Source organism: Budorcas taxicolor, chromosome 2, assembly GCF_023091745.1.
Source record: "Budorcas taxicolor isolate Tak-1 chromosome 2, Takin1.1, whole genome shotgun sequence".
Lineage (NCBI taxonomy): Eukaryota > Metazoa > Chordata > Mammalia > Artiodactyla > Bovidae > Budorcas > Budorcas taxicolor.
In genome coordinates, this window is record NC_068911.1 from 59,481,762 (window position 1) to 59,505,381 (window position 23,620).

Consider the following 23,620-nt stretch of genomic DNA (forward strand, 5'->3'; position numbering starts at 1 on the left):
GTCTGTGTCAGGAAATTAGAGTCTTACGGTCTTAGAGGAGGCTAAGAGAATGGTTAAGGACATGGGTCCTATAGCCAGACCATCAGGGCCTGACCCCAGCACTATCCAGTGTCCAGCTGTGCTTGATGCTTGTTCAGTCGCTGACCCCACGGGCTGCAGCACTCCAGGCTTCCCTGTCCTTCACTGGGCCCGATTCTTTTTTTCCTTCGGCCATGCTGTATGGCATGTGGGATCTCAGCCCCCTGACCAGGGATCAAACCTGCACCCTCTGTGTTGGAAGGCAGATTCTTAATCGCTGGACTGCCAGGGAAGTTCCTGGGCCCATTTCTTAACCTCTCTGTATCTTAGTTTTCTCACTTCAGCACAGGATCATGAGAGAACTCACCTTGGTGCAGAAGGATGTAACTCATGTGAAGTGCTTAGAGCAGTGTGTAGCATATAATCAGTTATTATCATCTCTAAATAATATAAACCACAAGAACCTTTATTTTGAGTTCTAGGTTTTACTTATTTGCAAAGTGACTTCTAAATTAATTCCTGTTCCAGTGAAGGAGATATGTTTTCACATAAGACCAAGAGAAAATGGAAACCGAGTAACATGGTTGCTTAAGTACTATAAATACAAAGTACACAGGAGGAAAAAAAAGTTTGTAAGAACATTTCATTGTCTTTACCAAATATTATGCCAATTTATTTGGGTATATTCATCTATTTTTAGAGTGACTTTTTCTTATTACTTTAATAGAAACTAAAATATAGAAAGTTTGCTTTCATGATATTATTTATCACTATTTATCAGATCTAAAAGTTTTTCAACAACTACAGTTGTAATACTGCACTGCTTTTTCAATAGGAATAAAACCCTGTGCCAAAGGCTGCCCAATTTTAAAAATACAAAAGCTTTTCTATTTTAATCTAAAATTAAATAGTAGACACATCTTAAGCCTGTTTTGCTTAGACATACCAAGGCTAGCCTCTTTTAACTTGTGCAAAGTATTTTAAATTTTTAGGTACAAAATATATCCATTCATTTATTCATTCAGTGGAAAACTACTGAGCACCTACTGCACACCAGATATTTGTCAGAGTATCTACAGGACATGACTGGTCAGTATCACAAAAAGGAACTGATAGTCTAGTGGGGAAGCTGCTGCTGCTGCTGCTACTAAGTCACTTCAGTCGTGTCCGACTCTGTGCGACCCCATAGTCGGCAGCTTCCCCATCCCTGGGATTCTCCAGGCAAGAACACTGGAGTGGGTTGCCATTTCCTTCTCCAATGTGTGAAAGTGAAAAGTGAAAGCGAAGTCGCTCAGTCGTGTCCGACTCTTCATGACCCCATGGACTGCAGCCTACCAGGCTCCTCTGTCCATGGGATTTTCCAGGCAAGAGTACTGGAGTGGGGTGCCATTGCCTTCTCCCTAGCAAGGAAGAACAGCAAGTAAAAAGAATAACATGGCATGCAGGGAAAAGGTGGTGAAAATCAGGGAAGACTTCTCATAGAACATGATGACCAAAGTGAGATTATAGTAGGTTAGAGCCAGGTGAAAAAAGGCAATGTTTGGACAGAGGACACAGCCTGTGCCATCGTAGGGGAGCGAGAGGCAGCATGGCACATGGGAGATGGACAGTCTGGAATAGTTGGAGCCATTTCTGTGCAGACTGAATAAATCAAGCAACGTAACGGGGAGGGAGAGGAAGAAGGAGAGAGAGAGAGGGAGACAAAGGTGAGTGAGGAAAGAGTGAGGGAGGAAGCATCCTGAAGCCACTGCATGCGATCCCACTTAGCAATGTCATTCATGGAGGGGGGCAGGTTATACTTCAACCATGTGGCTACTCCTGAGTACCTATTAACAGAATTTCGTACCTTGATTCTTGATGATAGTATAGGAAAAGATAGCAAGTTGGGTTACGAAGCTGATACTACAAGAATTCTGTTTATCAGTTACTAGCACAAATGATCTATATTAATAAAAATATCTTAAAACAATACAAATGAACCTTTTCAGCTGAACTATTAAGCCAGCCCAGATCAATTTAATGCCAAGCAGAAGATATTTAAGTATATTCAGATGCTGGCTTATATATAGATCCAAACTCTTCCTTCCTAAGATGAAACTTGGATCGCTTATATAATGTCCTAAAGTTCTATCTATCATTATGGAAATAAGGAAAATACATTATTAATAATAAAATGTTTTCCCATGCTTGTGCAACTCAGCTGGGACATAACCTAGAGAATAAACATGGAGATATTTGACAACTCCTTTTACTTCTCATTTGAACATTTATTGCACTGTTAGTATAAACCGTAACAATTATCATTAGTATGACCATAATAATCTTAACATCAGCTAGTAATTATGTGCTGTTTACAAGGCCGCCTTATGTGCTACAGGCCTACCATACAAAATTCATGTTATTCTCACATAACCCACTATAACTCGTGTAACTCTCTCAACAGCACTGTCAAATACTTTTTGATCCTCACTTTTTACAGATGAAGAAATTGAGGTACAGAATAAAACTCGCTAAAGGTTACAGAGCCAGGATGTGGTCGTGTATGAAAGTGTTGGTCACTCAGCTGTGTCTGACTCTTGGTGTCCCCATGGACTATAGCCTGCTGGGCTCCTCTTGTTCATGGAATTCTCCAGGAAAGAATACCGGAGTGGGTTGTCATTCCCTTCTTCAGGGAATCTTCCTGATCCAGATCAAACTCAGGTCTCCTGCATTGCAGGCAGATGCTCTACCCGTGTAAACCATCAGGGAAGCCTGGATGTGGTAGGATGCGGTCGAGTGGGATTTAAACTCTGCAGTATGGCTCTAGAACCTGTACTCTCCATCACCAAGCTCTATAAAATCATTAACATAGAGTTATGACCAACACCCTCCCCTCCGAGCACTTGTCCCTCTACTGTGTGAAAGAAATGTTCAATATGTGACTTGATAATATATAAGAATTTCAGGACCACATAAATTGATACAGCATATAGTTCACAGTTGTAGAACTTTATTATGGTTCAGCTCAAAAAACATGTTCAAAGATACAGTCTAAAAGTCAGATGAGTTGCTCAGATGCTAAAGAATCTGCCTGCAACGCAGGAGACTCGGGGTCAATCCCTGGGTTGGGAAGATCCCCTGGAGGAGAGAATGGCAATCCACTCCAGTATTCTTGCCTGGAGAATCCCATAGGCAGAGGAGGCTGGCAGGCTACAGCCCATGGGATCACAAAGAGTGGGACACAACTGAGTAACACTTTCACTTTCCAGGCTCAACTTGGAAAACATACACTGGAAATAAGTGGTCCTGCCAGAACCATTTTATGGCTAAAATGCTATCTGTCTGTCTGTCTGATCATATTGGTTGAATAGGTTTGTCTATTACCTATTCTGTGCAATGATTATGCTGGCCTCTTGCCAGATTGATCGATTATCATCTGAGAAAATAGCTTGTTTTGCTTTTCTAAGGACACAGGAAATATATTCTAATATATTCTAATTTTTTCCTTTTGAAGAAAAAAAAAGTGATGCCATGACTGCCAAAATAACTGAGGTTGACTATGTAAAGCATTACAAAGCTGTGCACAGTAAAAGGACATGAAGTTTATCTGCATCTAAGACTGGAGGTGGAAGGAAAACAAACAGGTAGAGTTTTCCTCTCTTTTCTACACAATCCCACATACTCTGCCGTGAACATGAAGTGACTTCACTCATATCCCAGAAAAATAAACTAAGTTAGAAGATGGGGAAAAAGAATAGGGAATCACATAATGAAAAAATAGAAGACAGATGCCTTGCTGGCTCACCCAGGCAGATGTGGTAGGATGGAATTAAAGACCTCAGTGAAGAGCTTGAACACAATAAGCCTACTTCCAAGCCAACATGGTCTTGGCTAGCATCTAAAATGCGGAAAACACATGCCCATGGGCAAAACAGAAATGCTCTCCAGTCATAAAAAAGAAGGAAATTCTGTCATTTGTAACAACATGGATGGGCCTTGAGGGCATTATGCTAAGTAACTCAGACAGACAAAGACAAATTCTGTGTAATCTCACTTACATGTGGAATTAGGGGGAAAAAAACCCACATAGAAACAGAGGTCAGATTGTTGTTCGTCAGAGAGTGGGGTAACTGGGTAAAGGCGGTCAAAAAATACAAACTGCCAATTAGAAGATCAGTTAAGGCAATGGCAACCCACTCCAGTACTCTTGCCTGGAAAATCTCATGAACAGAGGAGCCTGGTGGGCTGCAGTCCCTGGGGTCGCTGTGAGTCGGACACGACTGAGCGACTTCCCTTTCACTTTTCACTTTCATGCACTGGAGAAGGAAATGGCAACCCACTCCAGTGTTCTTGCCTGGAGAATCCCAGGGACGGGGGAGCCTGGTGGGTTGCCATCTATGGGGTCGCACAGAGTTGGACATGACTGAAGCGACTCAGCAGCAGCAGTAAGTCTTGGGTATATACAGCATGGTGACTGTAGCTGAAAATATTGTATATTTGGGAGGTGCTAAGAGAGTTGATCTTAAAAGTTCTCATCACAAGGAAAAAAACTTGCAACTATGTGAGGTGATGCTGCTGCTAAGTCGCTTCAGTCATGTCCAGCTCTGTGCAGCCCCATAGACAGCAGCCCACCAGGCTCCTCCGTCCCTGGGATTCTCCAGGCAAGAATACTGGAGCGGGTTGCCATTGCCTTCTCCAATGCATGCATGCATGCTAAGTTGCTTCAGTCATGTCCGACTCTATGCGACCCCATAGATAGCAGCTCACCAGGCTCCTCTGTCCACAGGATTCTCTAGGTAAGAATACTGGAGTGGGTTGCCATTTCCTTCTCCAATGTGAGGTGATAGATGGTAACTAAATATTGTGGTAAGCATTTTGCAATACACATATCAAATCATTATGTTGTATACATTAAGCTTATTCAATGTTACATGCAATTATAACTCAATAAAACTGGAAGAAAAAACTGAATTAGTAAAAGATAAATGATATTATAAACATGCACTAAAATGAATCAGAATTAATGTGGCCACTGGATGTAAATATGTTGTGAACTATATATGAAATCATAAATAGCACAAAATATGCTGGAATACTGAAAACATTCAGTTGAATAACAGTCTTCTGCATATAGATATTACCTTTAGAAGATGTGCGCTGAGGACTCCAAGACACAAAGTGCTGTATGAAACCCAGGGTTCTCATATTCACTCAAATACTGCATCGTGCCCTGAAGATTTCCTCTAAATTCCCCCTTTCTAAGTCTCCTGGACATCACATTTTCTGCCTGTCCTTCACATAACTAGAAAATTGTCTTGGATTTTCTCAAGTACTGGAGTGACTTTGATAAGGGAACCTGCCTACTATCCATCCTATTTTTATAACTCAATCTGTTTATAAGAATAATTCAAGTTCATCACTGACATTTAGATACTACAAAAAAAATCATTCCTCATGTGCACATGCACAAATATGTTCAATCAAAATAGTGAATATTCTTCTTCAGATCTGTCAATTAAAACAGGATGTGGAAGGAATTTTTTCATGTCTTAATCTGATATTCCATTTGAATGTAAAACTAAACAAAGTGTGCCACTATTTCCTTCATTTACATTCATTATGGCATATACTCTATGCTGGCATGGTACACTGACAAAAAAATAAGTCCTCAATAGATAACACAGAATTGATGATTAATTGTGAAATGTGATATCCATCTTAACATTTTACAGATATTTTAATGTAAAATTTTATGTGTAATCATAACTACAAAGATATATACACATGCTTTTATCTCCTTTTCTTTTAAAAATAGTAAAATCCAGAAATGGCATCTGTAGGCCAAATTATACTATTTCACATTCAAGAGGGCTCATGGAAGCATATTTTCAATAGCCAACCAGCATTCTCCTTGTAGAATACCATATTTTAAATATTTAAAGTAGAATGAAGCATTTAGGCAAAACAAGGTACAAAGTAAGCCTTTACAGCACTTCCTCAATTATATCCAGTATACAAGGAAGTTTTGACCTACTTCTACCAGATACCAATTGCCAAAAACCATTTCCAGAAGATAATTCTGAGCCTTGAAAATATCAAATACTTGTTTGCTGAACTCTAGAAATTATACACTCTCCTTTGAAACCCATTTATTATTTTAGGCACAGTTTTAATGGACTTAGTTAACCACTCAGAACTAGATTGAAGTCAGCACGTTTTCAGAGAGAAGGCTGGGAGAGACAGCTCCTTCGGCAGCAGGACTGATACTTCGAGAACAGCCACAGTGCTGAAAAGGCCACTCAGCCCATTGCTGAAATGCATCCCTATCAGGTGGCAAATAGCCCCTGTCTTCGAGTCTGCCAGTTTCTCCCTTCCTAACACTCAGGATTCTCTCCTGGGATCCCCAACCCCCCTCCATCAGCCCCCCTATCCCCACAACAGGAAAACCAGAACAAGGAAAGCCTGGCTCAGTAAGAGGCTTTCAGAGCCAGGCTAAAGCTCTGCAGCCAGCCTCTGCTGGGTTTTTATCAGTGTCTTACTATGCTGATAGTTAAATATATGATCCAATGAGTCTATGATACACATTTTCTTCCACATTTTCACATTTCTAAAATCAGCATTCTTCTTAAAATAGAAAAATAGTGAGTCTCAGTTTAAGAGGCACCATTTTTTAGGGGCACATAAAATAATGACTTAAAACAACTTATAATCAATGGTGCCTTGTGCTGTGTGCTAGGTTGCTTCTGTCATGTCCGACTCTTTGAGACCCTATGGACTGTAGCCCTCCAGACTCCTCTGTCCATGGGACTCTTCAGGCAAGAATAGTGGAGTGGGTTTCCTCTTCCTTCTCCAGGGGATCTTCCCAACCCAGGGATTGAACCTGTATCTCTTAACATCTCCTGCACTGGCAGGTGGGTTCTTTACCACTAGCACCAACGGTGCCTTAGAATCAATGAAATGAGGTATGTTCAATATCACTGTTTGTTGAAGGGATAGTTTTCAACTGAGAATAAATTGGGTATAACACTAAAGAAAAAAAAAAAAAACTTAGCATACCAGTCTGCCTCCATTTTCTATAGAAAGGTAAACAACTCCAATTATATTCTCTCCCATGTCCCATTTTTAAAAGTGGAAATCAAGTACCAAATTAAATAATTTTAATTACCTTCAAAGCCATCATTATCAATGTCGCCAAGACTGACTATAGATTCCCCGAATCGTGCAGCGTATTTGTCACTTCCAATGAGCTCTGTTTCCATTTCGTTCATTACTGCTCCCTAGATAGAAACAGGGAGAAAGGTGTCATTATAACACTCCCTGACAACTTGACACAGGATTTACTATTGTAATTGGATATGGATTTTTTTTCCCTAATGCTTCAAACAGGTTGGACAAACTAGTCTGAGCTTTAGTATACACATCTCAGTTCAATTCAATAAATATTTATCAAGTATGTTAACACATATAATATAATGATTAGAGCTCAGAGGACAGAAAAAAATGTCAAACTCATGATCCCTAGCTTTGAAAATCCAATAAATTATTTTGATAATTCAATTGAGCAAATATTTAGTGAGTTCCTAATAAAGGCAATACACTGTACAAAGGATGACTGAGTGAAGAGGACAAGGCAATGAGTGTGTAAGACACCCCCTTCCCTGAAGAAGCCCCCAGTCAAGGGAAGGCATAGCACAAGCATGTAAATGACTAAGAGGTACTGCTTTGCAATATCAGCAAGCAAGGAGAGCATACTAACCGTGAGAGCCAGCAGAGGTTTCATGAAGGAGGTGGTTGTCAAGGCGGCACTAAAGAATGGGCAAAGTTTTGATACTTAGGGAAACTGACCAGCAAAATACAAATTGCAAAGAACTTGGCTACCTTGGCTTAGTTGGCTAATGAGCAATATGTGCAAATGAATAAGACAAAAGAGTAAGACTGGAGTTTTACAGGGTGGGACTTTGAATACCAGGAGAAATTTACTCTCAAGTTAGCAAACTAGACAGAGGTACTGAAAGTTTCTGAGTTGAGGAGTGACATGACTGACTGGCCTTGGGAATAGTTTTCCAGCAGCACTGTAGTAGGAGTTGGTCAACTGCTGTCTCTGATTTTGGAAAGTGAGCTATTAGACACGAAATAATGTTTCAGTGGATTTCCCTGGTGGCTCAGTAGGTAAAGAATCTGCCTGCCAAATGCAGGGGACACAAAAGACCTGGGTTTGATCCCTGGATCAGGAAGATTTATTGGAGAAGGAAATGGCAACCCACTTCAATATTTTTGCCTGGGAATCCCATAGACAGAGGAGCATGTAGGGCTATAGTCCATGGGGTCGCAAGAGTCAGACATGGCTTAATGACTAAACCACCACCACCACAATGTTTTAGGAGGAGTTGTTGCAATAACAGCTGCCAGATCTCTTTCCAAACTCTGATCATGTCACTCCCTTGTATTAAAAACAAACAAATGAAACAACAACAACAACAAAAACCCACGCACAACCCATCATAGGTCTTTTACCTTCTCAAACAAGTCTGCTCATCATTTCCATAGCACACACACATTCTTCCCTTGTGAAGTGCCCTTCACCTTTTATTTTCCTGCTAAAAAAATTTGATTCTTGTTCTGCTCATAGAAAAATGCCTAATTTAAAGAGCAGAAGGCATTAGAGACTCCAGAGAGGATAAGGAGATAAGACAACTTGTGTTGCACAACCTTGTGGGCACTGAGTTTCAGGGGGAGAGTTTAAAGAAGCGGTGATCACTCTTCTTCACGTATTCTCCCGTCACAGAACGGTGACCAAGAGTTCACTCAGGACCCCTGAGAGCTCTTTCAGCAGAAGTAGAAGCCAGCATTCATTCAAGTATCATTCTTTCTTCAGTTCACTCAAAAACAATTACTGAGCACCTAACTTATCCAGGATTCTTTCAAGCCCCGAGGAAATAGTAGTAAATAAAACAGACGATCCCTCTGCACACAGTGTCCACACTCCAGTAAAAGAACAGACAGACAATAGTAAAGTGAAAGTGAAGTCGCTCAGTCATGTCCGACTCTTTGCAACTTCATGGTCTGTAGCCCACCAGGTTCCTCCGTTCATGGGATTTTCCAGGCAAGAATACTGGAGTGGGGTGCCATTTCCTTCTCCAGGAGATCTTCCCAGCCCAGGGACTGAACGCAGGTCTCCTGCATTGTAGGCAGACGCTTTACAATCTGAGCCACCAGGGAAGTCCAGACAATAGTAAACCACACCAATAAACAGCAATAACCTCAGATATGCACATGACACCACCCTTATGGCAGAAAGTGAAGAGGAACTAAAGAGTCTCTTCATGAAAGTGAAAGAGGAGAGTGAAAAAGCTGGCTTAAAACTCAACACTCAAAAAAAGAAGATCAAGACATTTAGTTCTATCACTTCATGGCAAATAGATGGGGAAATAATGCAAATAGTGACAGACTTTATTTTCTTGGGCTCGAAAATCATTGCAGATGGTAAATTTAGCCATGAAATTAAAAGACTATTGCTCCTTGGGAGAAAAGCTATGACAAACGCAGACAGCATATTAAAAAGCAGAGACGTTACTTTGCTGACAAAGGTCCATCTAGTCAAAGCTACGGTTTTTCCAGTAGTCATGTATGGAAGTGAAAGTTAGAGCATAAAGAAAGCTGAGTGCTGAAGAACTGATGTTTTTGAGCTGCGGTGTTGGAGAAGACTCTTGAGAGTCCCTTGGACTGCAAGGAGATCTAAACCAGTCAATCCTAAAGGAGATCAGTCCTAAATATTCATTGGAAGGACTGATGCTGAAGCTGAAACTCCAATACTTTGGCCACCTGATGTGGAGAACTGACTCTTTAGAAAAGACCCTGATGCTGAGAAAGATTGAAGACAGGAGGAGAAGGGAGGAGCAGAGGATGAGATGGTTGAACGGCATCACCGACTTGAGGAACATGAATTTTGAGCAAGTTCCAGGAGTTGATGATGGACAGGGAAGCCTGGTGTGCTGCATTCCATGGAGTTGCAAAGAGTCAGACATGACTGAGCGACTGAACTGAACCACACTGAATGTCGAGTAGTAGTTATTGTCTTTTCACAGTTAGGAACAAGAAGTTGGAAGGCAACAAAGGAAGAATAACTTATAGCAGAGGTCTTAAAAGTGTAAATCAATGGTGAAATTAACCGCAGTATTCAATACCTCTATTGATTGGTGTAGAAGTGAAGAGTGACCAAGAGGGTAGTCTAATGGAAGAATTCCTCCCTTGCCCTCTAAACAAAGGCACTTAACTTTTATCTGGTTTTCATATTGGAATTGCTGAAGATTTCAATGGGAAAAATGGTTCTTTATTGCCTTATATTAGGTATCTATACCACTGTTTAAACTGTTCTCAAAAACTTTAGTTGTAAAAAGAAATAAAAGTATGTAAAATGAGGATGAGGCTTCTATTATTAGGGAGACCATTCATTGATAGGAGAGTGTGAAATATCTATATAAGAAAAAATAACTCCTGATTTCATGATTAATGAGATAACAAATGATCACTTCACAGATGATGCTGTTTTACTATTAAATTTAGGTTTATGCCAATGCATAAATGATTTTCCTGCTCTATATTTGGAATTTTAAGGATCTCTCAGCTTTATAAGACTATTTTCTCTCCTAAATTGCAGTGAGTTTAGTATAGCGCTTAATATGTATGCTTATTAAATGCTCTGAAGTCACTGATTAAACAAAATACCTTCCAGAAACAGATTTTATTTTGTTAAATCCCAAATAAAAATACCGTGACTTAAGAAATGAACCAATTTTCTCACAAACCTGTTATTGCTCTTAAATCAAAGATATAGGCCAAGAAGACCCCATTAAGGCCCTATCAATTCTTTCTTTTGATTTGATGCCAAGAAGACAGACTGGCAAGATAAGGCCAGTAGAGTGCCCTAAATTGAATTGTCAAGTGGTAAAATTCTACTCCAAAATACCCCTAGAATTGAAAACTCAATTATAAGCAAGTAAACACTTATTTCTACAACTACTACATCTGCTTTGGAATAAACTACGTCAGTTTTACATTCTTACCAGGAATATAATCTATATGAATTGTGCGAATTAATATCTTATCAGAACACATCTTGCTTTCAACTGTTTTCAAATCAAGAAATTAAAAACAGTCCATACTTTATCTTCTATGTCTAGTAGTGCTTTATAATTACCAAATTATATGGGGACATTCCCCATCAAACTAATAGGACATCCACATTTTTAGGGCCATATAAAATCATTCTTTCAAATTAGAGTTGCACAATGCAACTGGAAGAAACTGCAACTCCCTGGGTGAACACATACAAGCTGTGTACAGAGAAACTCCAGATAATGGATCTCGTACTTTCAAGATATCAAAATGGGGCAACAGCCCATTCACCATGACATACCATTTCATTTTTAAAGCATCAGTATAATATCACAATTTTTACTTTTATCAGTAGAGTAAGCCTAAAAAAATTTATAGTCTCAGAACTTTGGAGTAAGTAGAGCAACAGTTATGATCAAAATCCCATGAACAGCTTCCAATCTGCATGCAATCAGACTTACGGAACCAGAGTTGATGTACACAAACACTCTTCCTTCTTCCCTGATGGTGCTCTGCATGGGAGCTCCCACGAGTAGGTCTGAGAAGCCATCTGCGTTGAGGTCCACGGCACAGATAGATGCTCCAAAATAAGACCCAAGCTGCTCCAAGGCAAACCAGATCCAGTCATTGAGAAAAAAGCAAAATTTACTCACCAAAGCCCTCAGTGATACCAAAGTTAGAGACATATTACCTTTTTACCTTTCATTTCATGTAAGATATTTAGTTCTTTTGCATCAATGCTGAATATGTAAGCCTGCAATGGGAAAAAGAATTAGGAAAGATTAGATGTTTCTCACATTAAAATGTTTCATTCAAAACATTAATTTCCATAACTTGTAATTGCTCAAATATATTTTTAAAAATTTCTTTTCAGAGTGATACAAAAGGTTTAGGGAACCAAGCTCTCAGGAACAATCCTACTGTTCCTTCAAAGAGAACACAGAAAATGTTGTTTGTCTCAATTTTCAAAGTAAGGTTCATGTAATAATGTAACAAAAACTAGAATGGGAAGGAACATTTTGTTCTTTCTAGTCTTACCACAACTGTACCAGGAATGAGGCTGCCTCAATTTCTCTTCAGCTGTAAACTTTTTAACCATAAATGTATTCCTTGGAATCTTGAGAAAATTCTATCTCAGAAACAGTTACTCATAAGAAAGAGCCTGGTTTAACTTGTGTAATCTTCCTGAAAGCTTTTCTGCTCAATTTTATCTAAAAGCCACATGACTTTCACCAATCTTACCACTAAATGTACAGTGCTCATCATTTCCAGCTTCACTGCTGAGAAATTTTGCAGTTTGTCTTTTAACTTCTTATTCTCTCATGCAATCTATTTGAACCATTTTGAAGGAATAAATTTTAAAAATGTAATTCTTACTTTACCAATCTGTTCATGTTGAGGGGCTCCTCCAACTACCTCAGTACTGTGCTGACTGCGAAAATGACCAGCTCCAACTGAATAGCCTTCAAGAAAATGGATGGAGGTGTGAGAATCATCACTTGGAATGGGTGAAATTCATTGTCATAAATCCACTTACAGAATTAATCATAAATCCATTTGGAATTAAATTTTAAGACTGAATTCAAAATGACTACACTAAATAGAGTCAGACACAACTTAGCAACTAAACCACCACCAATATGGCTTATATTTTTACATCTTAGAAACTGAAGCTAGCACCTTTAAACATGCTTTGTGAGTTTCTGCAGTAGCAGGACATGCTAGTTTCTAAGATTACAGCAGAAACTTTAGTGTAAAATATAATATTTTGAACTTCATGTAAAAAAATCTTCCTAAACTTCAACTTTTCTTGCCCTGAAACCTTTCTATTATGATAAAATTGTATGACTATAGAAAAGGTAAAATATTCTTATTTTATTATGTGATAAAAGACATAAACTGTTAAATTTTTCATAATGCTTCAGCATATCCTTCACCCTTCAACAAGTAAATGCTGAATTGTAAATGAACTTCCTCTGTTTTAAAATAAATTCTTTCTGCTTGAAGAGGGGGAAAATCTTGGTTTTTCTTATTATAATTATTTCTGAGTATAGGCTGTTTACATTTAAGGCAGGTTTAAACAAATCTGTATATCCTAAGAAGCTATAGGAAAAGCATTCCTTTTAGTACGACAAGGAAATTAATGCCAGAAAAAGATCTTAACTTTCTATAAAAATAAGGACTATAGATCATTCTACTGCTGACTTATTAAATAATAATAAGAAGAAGGATAAAAATAGTTATGCTCTGGGGAATATTCTAAGAGCTTCTAAGGCCAAGGTCAATGAGCTGTTTTTGGACGCATACTCTTCACAGTACTACCCATCTGTCCACAATGCTCTCAGTCCCATTGACTTTCAGCTGGTCCTTAAGGAAACTATATTTACTCATCCACATGATTAAATGAGTTATTCATGTAGAATATTTACAAAAGCTCCCAGGAGATGGCAGCCATTCAATAGATGCTACCTTTATAATAACAAGTTGACTGCATAAAAATATAAGCTTACAAGTGATTTACTGCAAGAGAATAAATTAAACCAGGAGTTCCAACCTAAGAATTATATATGGATGATAATAGTTACATATGTAAAATATTAAGTTAACTAAAGTTTCATAGATTATAGCCTTAAAGAGGCAGTTTCTGAAATGGCTTTTTAGTTACTACTGGCCATTTTGATCTTTTGAGGATATAATTTCCCTTATTTATAATTACTAGTATCTGTAAGGTAGAGATAATTCAAGTCTGTCGATTTTTACAGTACCTAAATAACTTCCAAATTTTACTTGGTTGTGTTTGTCTAAGAAAGCCTTGTATTTATTTGTAGTCATATTGTATACAAAAAGAGAGCCAGTCCAATAGAATGATCCTGGAGCTCCCATCACAATTAAATCCTGTAAGAAAAAGAAAATTTATCATCATTTAAAAGTTTAATCTCACCACCTGAAACCTCCTCCAGGTATACACGTTAAATAGTGACAAAAATAATTTTCATAAATTTCTGAAATATAAGCATTTAATGGATTTAAAAGCATACCCCCAAAAGCCAGAGAAGCTAGTTAGTGAATTTTCATCTAAAATGAGAATCTCAGAGAAGAAATGCTTAAACTCTCACTTCACACTCATTACTGGACTTTACAATCAAAGGCAGAATCATTGAACACTAGAGTAAGCTGTGGGGAAAAAGGCAATATGGTTTCTATTAAAGTAAATCATATCTGGGTAATTCATTAGCGCTCATTACAGAGATAATCATGTGCTGCCAAAGAGTAAAAAATGGACTTAATTTATTTCAATTTGCAAAAAGTCAATGACTAAGTTCCTTAATAATGTTAGCTGGGAAAAATATAACTCAAAAGAAACTGGGACATATTTGATGATAATCGTAGGAATTTAGAAAAAGGAAACAGAGGAAAGATTGGAATGAGTAGACATATTTGTCTGGTGAAATATGAAAACTTTCAGCAATTAAATCTATTTGACATTTCTAAATTTCCTAAATGATCCAAACTTTGAAAAAAGGTCAATTTAAACATAAAGTAAGGAAGAAAGCATTATTTTTCCATACTAGGCAAAATTTATGGAAATTATTAACCTAAAATTTGATACAGCCTTGCTACATAGATTTAGAAAGCATTCGTAACTTCATAAGGGGTTACTCAGAGAAAGTGGGAGGTTTAGGAGTTGAGTACAACTGTATATGCGATAGTGTTAGAAAGAAAATAATAGTTTGGGAACATATCTTATTTAAGAGGATATTATCAAGTTCTTAAATCTCCCAATTCTCATACTTCTAATGAAAAAGATTAACGTATATGCTCTGCCCCAATTAGTAACTAAAAATAATATACTTAGATATTTTCAGTGCTTAAATTAACAAATGACTATGGCTATTTTTTGATTTCTGTTAAATTCTTAATGAAAGTAACTTTCTTTAGTGTAGACTTTTAATTGGTCTTGGGTGACACAGCCATCTAAATATTACTATTTTATCAATACATGTGCTGAATATCAAGTGGTAAAAATTAAGTTGTAATATACTCATATTTAAGAGATATATTATCTGACTATTATTCAATCTTTATTTCAAAACATAATATCAGTCTTCTAAGTCTTCAGAAGAATTAAAATTCTATATGTAAACATCTATAGCAACTATTTTTGGACTATTACCTCTGTGTAAAAACTAGATATTCCAGCTTGACATGACGCAAAAGTCTCTCCAAATTGTTTCACAAAATCTAAAATAAAATAGAAAAACAACTAAGATTTCATTTTAAAATAAAGACAAAATCTGCATAATTTTGTTTATTTATAAATCCTTATAAGTATGCCTTTAAGATCTCTTTTACAATAGTATTATTTTAAAAATTAGTAAGTAGTAAAATTTAATGTCACAAATCTCTTCCATGTTGATCTTCAAAATATCCCTATGAAATAGCAATAGAGATATCCATGCAGTCTCTTTCTCAGGGGAAGAACAAGCAACATACAAAAAGTTGTCAGGGGAGCATCTAAGAGGTAGGATTTATGGCTTCCAGTTCAGGCTTCCATTTAAAATAGGCCTCCTAGATCTTGCCCAGCTGAAAATAACAAAGTCAAGGTTTGCATGGAGATGGAGGGTCTCTTCTCACAAATCCCCCACGAATGTGTGCTTTGTGAAACTTACTATGGGCACAAAGCTTGCTTTTCCTGAAGAACTGACATAAGTAAACAGAGGACCACATCTTTGTTTCGGTTTTGCTAACCAGAAATGCTGAATAAATTGCTAAGTCATTTATAATTACCACTCCTTGTCATGCTTTTTAATTCCTTTTTCTATTTTCCCTGCTCCTATATATTTTTTAAGTTTAATTTTTAGTTGTCTTAGGTTTCTGCCATCATGCTTTTTTTCCCCCCATAGGATGTGGCTAAGTGTGTGTGTATGTATATATATATATAAGTATATATATATATTTGTAGAAGTGCACATTGTCATCCATGGACATCATCAACCCTTGCATAAAGTTACCCAGAAAACACATGAAAAAATGTACTGGACCAAAATCGACACCAAAGGAGGCACCAGCCATTTAATGAAGGAACCAGCCAGCGGCAGGACAAGACCTGCAGCACATGAAGCATTCAAGTGCATCATCTCACACGGTTAGAACAGTCAGAAGTGGTTGCGGGGTCAGTTAAAAGCGCCAGACATGGGGCCAGCTAGATGGGGACGGATGCTGCAGTTGAAGGGTATCTTTAGCTTGCACCTCTACTAGATTGTCAAAATAGATTTTTTCAGCCTATACAGCTAATTCCTATCATCGCACTTTTGTGCACTTGATTTTGAAGGAAACTGAGATCAGCAAGGGGAAAGGCCTCATCTGGACTGGAGATTATGACTCAGGTTGGCCAGTATGCATTATAGAGAGACTGAAGACCTCAAATGACCATGAGGGCCTCCACACTCAATCAGAGAGAAATGTCCCAACTGTGAAATATTTTAAAATGTTAACCATAAACTATTATGAAACATGGGACAATAGCTAGAGGAAGTTTTACTGCAACTAAGAAATTAAAATCCACCTTTTATCTTCTTGGCATTCAAAGACAAATTAGGAACACAGATGATATGACCTCTGTTATGATGTCAAATTCCAGGCATGAAAGAGGCCAGTATTAATAGAATCAATGCAATTTGGCTACATCCTCCAAGTCTTGTCAAGTAATAGAAATTTCCTTTGGACACTGAGGTAATCATTTTGGTTAAAAAAAACCTGGAAACTGCCATTTACATATATTCTTTCTAAAGACACATTTTCAGAATTTTAGTTCTGTTGCAGGTATCATTTCTTCAGTGCTCTGTTGACATTCAACTCCAACTGCTTGTCTCAGTTTATGTCCTGGCTCTGTATGCACTAATGCTACCTATGACCTAAAATTTTTATGGGAAAGACCTTTCAAACTTACATTAGCAATTTCTTGCAGTTTCAAAGAAAATAAGTGAATTCAAGGGGTTGGGGGGGGAGACATAGTGAGTGGAAAAGATCTGCCCACATTTATATTTAAAATTTTTCTAAATCTTGTTGAAAGTTAAAGATAAAGCAAGAAACAATTTTCTTCCTTCTAATCAGATTTTTCAATCTATTTCATAATTTTCCTGAGTTGAAAATATATTTAATGTTAAAATGGAAAATTATCAACTAGATGCTAGAACTATTCAAATGAATAGTTTGCAGAATTCCTGGCTCCAAAAAACCACAGTTGCTGTTCAGTCGCTCAGTCGTGTCTGACTCTTTGTGACCCCATGGACTGTAGCACACCAGGCTTCCCTGTCATTTACTATCTCACAGTTCATTTTTGAAAACTGAAACTGCAATTGGATTAGCAAAAAAAGAAAAAAGGAAATAATAATATGAGACATTAAAGAGAACATAGCTATTTTCAAAGATCCTCCCACCGCTAACCAAGCATCCAAAATTGAAAAAAAAAAAAAAATTAAAGGCATTCACATATTTATCTTGATCCAGTTAACATCAAAACCAAGCCTTACCTTGATAGCATGGAGCTATTCTTTTACTCAGTTCTGTTCGTAAATCAGAAGGCATTCCATAGCAAACACCCGTGGGGAGCTTAGACTCAGTCCTTATGTAAAATATATTTTTCCATCTATGCCCACAAGTCTGAATAAAACATAAAAGTAGACCAAATGATGTGAAAGTCTCACCCAGGGTATCTGGTTTCACGATGTGATCAGGGAACTATCCCAACAACCTACCACAATGGAGCCGTTTTCTCCAGGCTGTCTGGAAAGCGTGACCCCCAGCCATTGATTATCTCTTTCTTCCAGGCAAGTCTTTCCACAAGGATCTCCAAAAGGGCTACCTACAGCATTGGAAAAAAATTTTATCAGCAGTTATCTTGAAAACAATGTTATTCTGCAAGAACAGAGAAAACAAGCATGCATGCTTATCCCCAGTGTTTTTTCCTCCAGCTTCTGTGGAATACCATCTTTCCCTGCTTCCCTGTCAACATATATTTGGTGCACATTGTGGGGGTAACCATGAGTTACTCTGTGCTAACATAATTGCTCTCTCACTGTGATTTTTGTTTGTAGAAAAGACCTCTGACTGGTAATACCAAGAAGAGATGGCCTTGATATAGGAGATAGCTTACCAGCATGACAAAGAGAGGGAAAACCAGTTTAAACCAACATGGGGTGTGCAAGTTTAACTGCATTATGTAATGCTTGGCAAAGAATGTACACCTTTGTTTTGATCATTTATCTAGCAATGCAAGCAACATTACCAGAGCACTTTCTAAAATGTTTCATGTATTGAGACACTAAGAATAGAAGGACCACAATATGGTCCTCAACATTTAAGTCACAGTTTGTTGAAGCTGGAAGATGGTGACTGTGGGAAGCGGCTGTATATAATTAACATACTAATAATGCCTACCATTTTAAACAAACTGCCCTATGGTTTACAGTTAGTGGAACTGTGATGTTTTCAACAAAGAAAAAAGACTTTGAAAAACTGGATTATCTTAGTATAGAAAAAAACTTCAGAAGGCACTTTGACAAAGACATGAATAGCCAGAAAGCCAAAAATAAAATATTACACATAAGCAATACTTCTAAAACATACAAAAAAAAAAAAGTGATATTCCCAGTGACTTTTTCCTTATTTTGTTAAAATCACTTCTTTGCTTTATGGCTGGGATCCCATATTAACTGTGATTTCAAGTAAGTGGTTTTGGGGGAGAATAAGATGTGGCATATGAAGATTCCTTTTGCTGCCTAGTTCCACACGCTTCACATGCAACATGACAGGTCCATTCCACTTGAACTTACTTCTAAAGGCAGATAAATACATTTGCATCAATTTGACTGGATAAAGGCATGGAACTTGAGTTTTTAAACTTAATTTTAGTGCCAAATTTCATTCACTGATAGGTGCCATACTCTAAATCATTAGGCATCTATCACCTTAACCCCTTGATAAAGCTTCCTGGGCAAACTCAGAATACTTACACAGATAATGTAGTATTGGAAAGTGAAATTATTTGCAGTAAGTCTCCTGGGTAAGAGAGAATTTAAGGGGTGTGGAAAGATATTTGTGTCTGCATTGTATACATTTGTTCATTCTCTACCATGAAGTTCAGGACAAACCAACTCTCTGACATAGCTAAACTGAAAAAGTTTCTTAGCCCCTTCTCTGGAGATTGATTTCATAGGTCCAAGGGAGGCCCTGACTACCCAGGTGTTTTTCATGATCTGGAACACCATTACTGTGTTATGTGGATCATCTTTTTTTGGCCGAGTTTCTTGCAGAATAGAAATGTCAACTCCCACCTCCTGGTAGTGCCTGCCAAGAGCGTGAGACAGAGGAAGACGACTAAGGATAGGTCTGGAAAAACAAGGCTGGGCTTCATTAGCAATGGCTACTTGGAATGGGCTTCCCAGGTGGCTCAGTAACAGAGAGTCTCCCAGCCAATGCAGGAGACATGGGTTCAACCCCTGGGTCAGAAAGATCTCCTGGAGGAGGAAATGGCAACCCACTCCATTATTCTTGCCTGGGAAATTCCCTGGTCAGAGGAGCCTGGTGGGCTACAGTCCATAGGGTTGCAAAAGAGTCAGAGATGACTTAGCAACTAAACAACAACTTGAAATGGAAAGGAGCCTAAACCTTGATCAAGGATGGAAGCATACGATTTCTCTATTCAAGTTAATAAAGAAAAGAAGGGACGGGGGAGGGAAGGAGAGAAAGACAATTATATTGTAGCATCGAGTGGGTCAAGTCTAACAAAGAAAGTTGTTACTATGGCTACATTATGTCCATGTAATTGAAAGAAAGTGAAAGAATAACAAACAAGAAATTTTAATCTTCATTATGATACAAATGTTTGACTTTTTACTAAAACTTCTATTTTTTTAAATTAATGTCAAAAATAGATGATAAATGGTGGATTCATCTACTAAAAGCTGTGGTGGCAAGCACACAGAACTGTACAAAAAAGTTCCTAATGACCTGGATAACCATGATGATGTGAAAACTCACCTAGAGCCAAACATTCTGGAGTATGAAGTCAAGTGGGCCTTAGGAAGCATTACTATAAACAAAGCTAGTGGAGGTGGTGGAATTCCAGCTGAGCTATTTCAAATTCTGAAACATGACACTGTTGAATTGCTGCACTTATGCCAGCAAATTTAGAAAATTCAGCAGTGGCCACAGGACTGGAAAAAGTCTGTTTTCACCCCAATCCCAAAGAAGAACAAAACCAAAGAAAGCTCAAACTGCCACACAATTGTGCTCATTTCAGCAAGGAAATGCTCAAAATTCTTCAAATTAGACTTCAACAGTACATGAACCAAGAACTTCCAGATGTACCAGCTGGATTTAGAAAAGTCAGAGGAACCAGAGGTCAAATTGCCAACATCTGTTGGATCAAAGAAAAAGCAAGAGAATTCCAGAAAAACATCTCCATCTATTTCATTGACTACAACGAAAGCCTTTAACTGTGTGGATCACAACAAATTGTGGAAGATTCTTAAAGAGATGGAAATACTGGACCACTTTACCTGCCTTCTGAGAAACCTGTATGCAGGTCAAGGAGCAACAGTTAGAACTCTACATGGAAAAATGGACTGATTCCAATTTGGGAAAGGAGTATGTCAAGACTATCTATTGTCACCCTGCTTATTTAACTTACATGCAGAGTACATCATGCAAAATTCTGGGCTGGATGAAGCCCAAGCTAGACTCAAGATTTCTGGGAGAAATATCAATAACTTCAGATATGCAGATGACACCCTAATGGCAGAAAGCAAAGAGGAAATAAAGAGCCTCTTGATGAAGTTGAAAGAGGAGAATGAAAAAGCTGGGTTAAAACTTAACATTCAAAGAACTAAGATCATAGCATCCAGTCCCATCACTTCATGGCAAACACATGGGGAAAAAATGGAAATAGTGACAGACTTTATTTTCTTGGCCTCCAAAATCACTGCAGATGGTGAATGCAGTCATAAATTTAAAAGACACTTGTTCCTTGGGAGAAAAGCTATTACAAAACTAGACAGCATATTAAAAAGCAGAGACATCACTTTTCCAACAAAGTTCCATACAGCCAAAGCTATGGTTTTCCAGTAGTCATGTATGGATGATAGAGTTGGACTATAAAGAAAGCTGAGCACCAAAGAATTGATGCTTTTGAGCTGCGGTGTTGGAGAAGACTCTTGAGAGTCCTTTGAACTGCAAGGAGATCCAACCAGTCCATCCTAAAGGAGATCAGTTCTGGGTGTTCATTGGAAGGACTGATGCTGAAGCTGAAACTCCAATACCTTGTCTACCTGATGGGAAGAACTGATTCATTTGAAAAGATCTGATGCTGGGAAAGATTGAAGGCAGGAGGAGAAGGGGACAACAGAGGATCAGATGGTTGGATGGCCTCATTGACTTGATGGACAGGGGTTTGAGCAAGCTCCAGGAGTTGGTGATGGACAGGGAAGCCTAGCATGCTGCAGTCCATGGGGTCTCAAAGTTCAGTTCACTTCAGTCACTCAGTCATGTCCAACTCTTTGCAACCCCATGAAACACAGCACACCAGGCTTCCCTGTCCCTCACCAACTCCCAGAGTTTATCCAAACTCATCTCCATTGAGTTGGTGATACCATCCAACCATCTCATTCTCTGTTATCCCCTTCTCCTTCTGCCCTCTATCTTTGCCAGCATCAGGGTCTTTACAAATGAGTCAGCTCTTTGCATCAGGTGGCCAAAGTATTGGAGTTTCAGCTTCAGCATCAGTCCTTCCAATGAACACCCAGGACTGATCTTTAGGATGGACTGGTAGGATCTCCTTGCAGTCCAAGGGACTCTCAAGAGTCTTCTCCAACACCACAGTTCAAAAGCATCAATTCTTTAGTGCTCAGCTTTCTTTATAGTACAACTCTCACATCCATACATGACTACTGGAAAAAACATAGCCTTGACTAGATGGACCTTTGTTGACCAAGTAATGTCTCTGTTTTTTAATATGTTGTCTAGGTTGGTCATAACTTTCCTTCCAAGGAGCAAGTGTCTTTTAATTTCATGGCTGCAATCACCATCTGCTGTGATTTTGGAGCCCCCAAAAATAAAGTCTGACAGTTTCCACTGCCATGAAGTGATGGGACCAGATGCCATGATCTTCGTTTTCTGAATGTTGAACTTTAAGCCAACTTTTTCACTCTCCTCTTTCACTTTTATCAAGAGGCTCTTTAGTTCTTCTTCGCTTTCTGCCATAAGGGTGGTGTCATCTGCATATCTGAGGTTATTGATATTTCTCCCGGCAATCTTGACTCCAGCTTGTGTTTCTTCCAGCCCAGTGTTTCTCATGATGTACTCTGCATATAAGGTAAATAAACAGAGTGACAATATACAGCCTTGACGTACTCCTTTCCTGATTTGGAACCAGTCTGTTGTTCCATGTCCAGTTCTAACTGTTGCTTCCTGACCTGCAACAGTTTTCTCAAGAGGCAGGTCAGGTGGTATGGTATTCTCATCTCTTTCAGAATTTTCCACAATTTATTGTGATCCACACAGTCAAAGGCTTTGGCATAGTCAATAAAGCAGAAATAGATGTTTTTCTGGAACTCTTTTGCTTTTTCAATGATCCAGCAAAGAGGTGGACACAAATGACTGACTGAACTGATGTACTGATGTGACAGCTGGACCATAAAGAAAGCTGAGCATTGTAGAATTGAGGTTTTTGAACTGTGGTTCTGGAGAAGACTCTTGAGATTCCCTTGAATAGCAAAGAGACCAAACCAGTCAATCCTAAAGGAAATCAACCTTGACTATTCATTGGAGGGACTGGTGTTGAGGGCTTGCCTTGTGGCTCAGATGGTAAAGAATCTGCCTGCAATGTGGGAGAGCTGGGTTTGATCCCTGGGTTGAGAAGATCTCCTGGAGAAGGTAATAGCAACCCACTCCAATATTCTTGCCTGGAGACTTCCATAGATAGCAGAGCCTGGTAATCTACAGTCCATGGGGTGGCAAAGAGTCAGACACCACTGAGCGAAAACACACACACACAAACACACTCCAATATTTTGGCAACCTGATGCAAAGAGCTGACTCATTGGAAAATACATTGATGCTGGCAAAGACTGAGGGCAGGAGAAGAGGGGGATGACAGAGGATGAAATTGTTGGATCATGGACTCCATAGAGATGAATCTGAGCAAATTCCAGGAGATAATGAAGGACAGGGAAGCCTGGCATGCTTCAGTCCATGGAATTGCAAAGAGTCAGACATAATTAGGCAACTGAACAACAACATCCCAAAAGACACTGCAATAAAGTATCTTCTCTAAAAATACCAAAGTCTTTCTAAAATTAGTCAACATTCAGTTTATGTGCAGGAGGAAAATTAAAGACAGGAGAGAACAGAGGTCACAAACAATATATTATCTCTTTATAATATATTGATACTATAATATATTTATACTACTTTAAAATACAGTATGTTTAATGAACAGTTTCATTAA

General features: G+C 38.4%; 1 protein-coding gene across 1 annotated transcript in view; it reads right to left on the reverse strand.

Moving 5' to 3' along the window:
• Positions 1-23,620, reverse strand: part of ITGA4 (integrin subunit alpha 4) — a 91,881-nt gene that overhangs the window by 48,661 nt on the left and 19,600 nt on the right. The window contains exons 3-10 of the mRNA XM_052635867.1: positions 17,871-17,977; positions 17,646-17,775; positions 15,287-15,354; positions 13,878-14,007; positions 12,490-12,575; positions 11,804-11,866; positions 11,574-11,711; positions 7,163-7,274 (exon numbers count right to left, since the gene is read on the reverse strand). Of these exons, the coding sequence (XP_052491827.1) occupies positions 7,163-7,274; positions 11,574-11,711; positions 11,804-11,866; positions 12,490-12,575; positions 13,878-14,007; positions 15,287-15,354; positions 17,646-17,775; positions 17,871-17,977 (834 nt within the window). The remainder of the gene's footprint in view (positions 1-7,162; positions 7,275-11,573; positions 11,712-11,803; positions 11,867-12,489; positions 12,576-13,877; positions 14,008-15,286; positions 15,355-17,645; positions 17,776-17,870; positions 17,978-23,620) is intronic.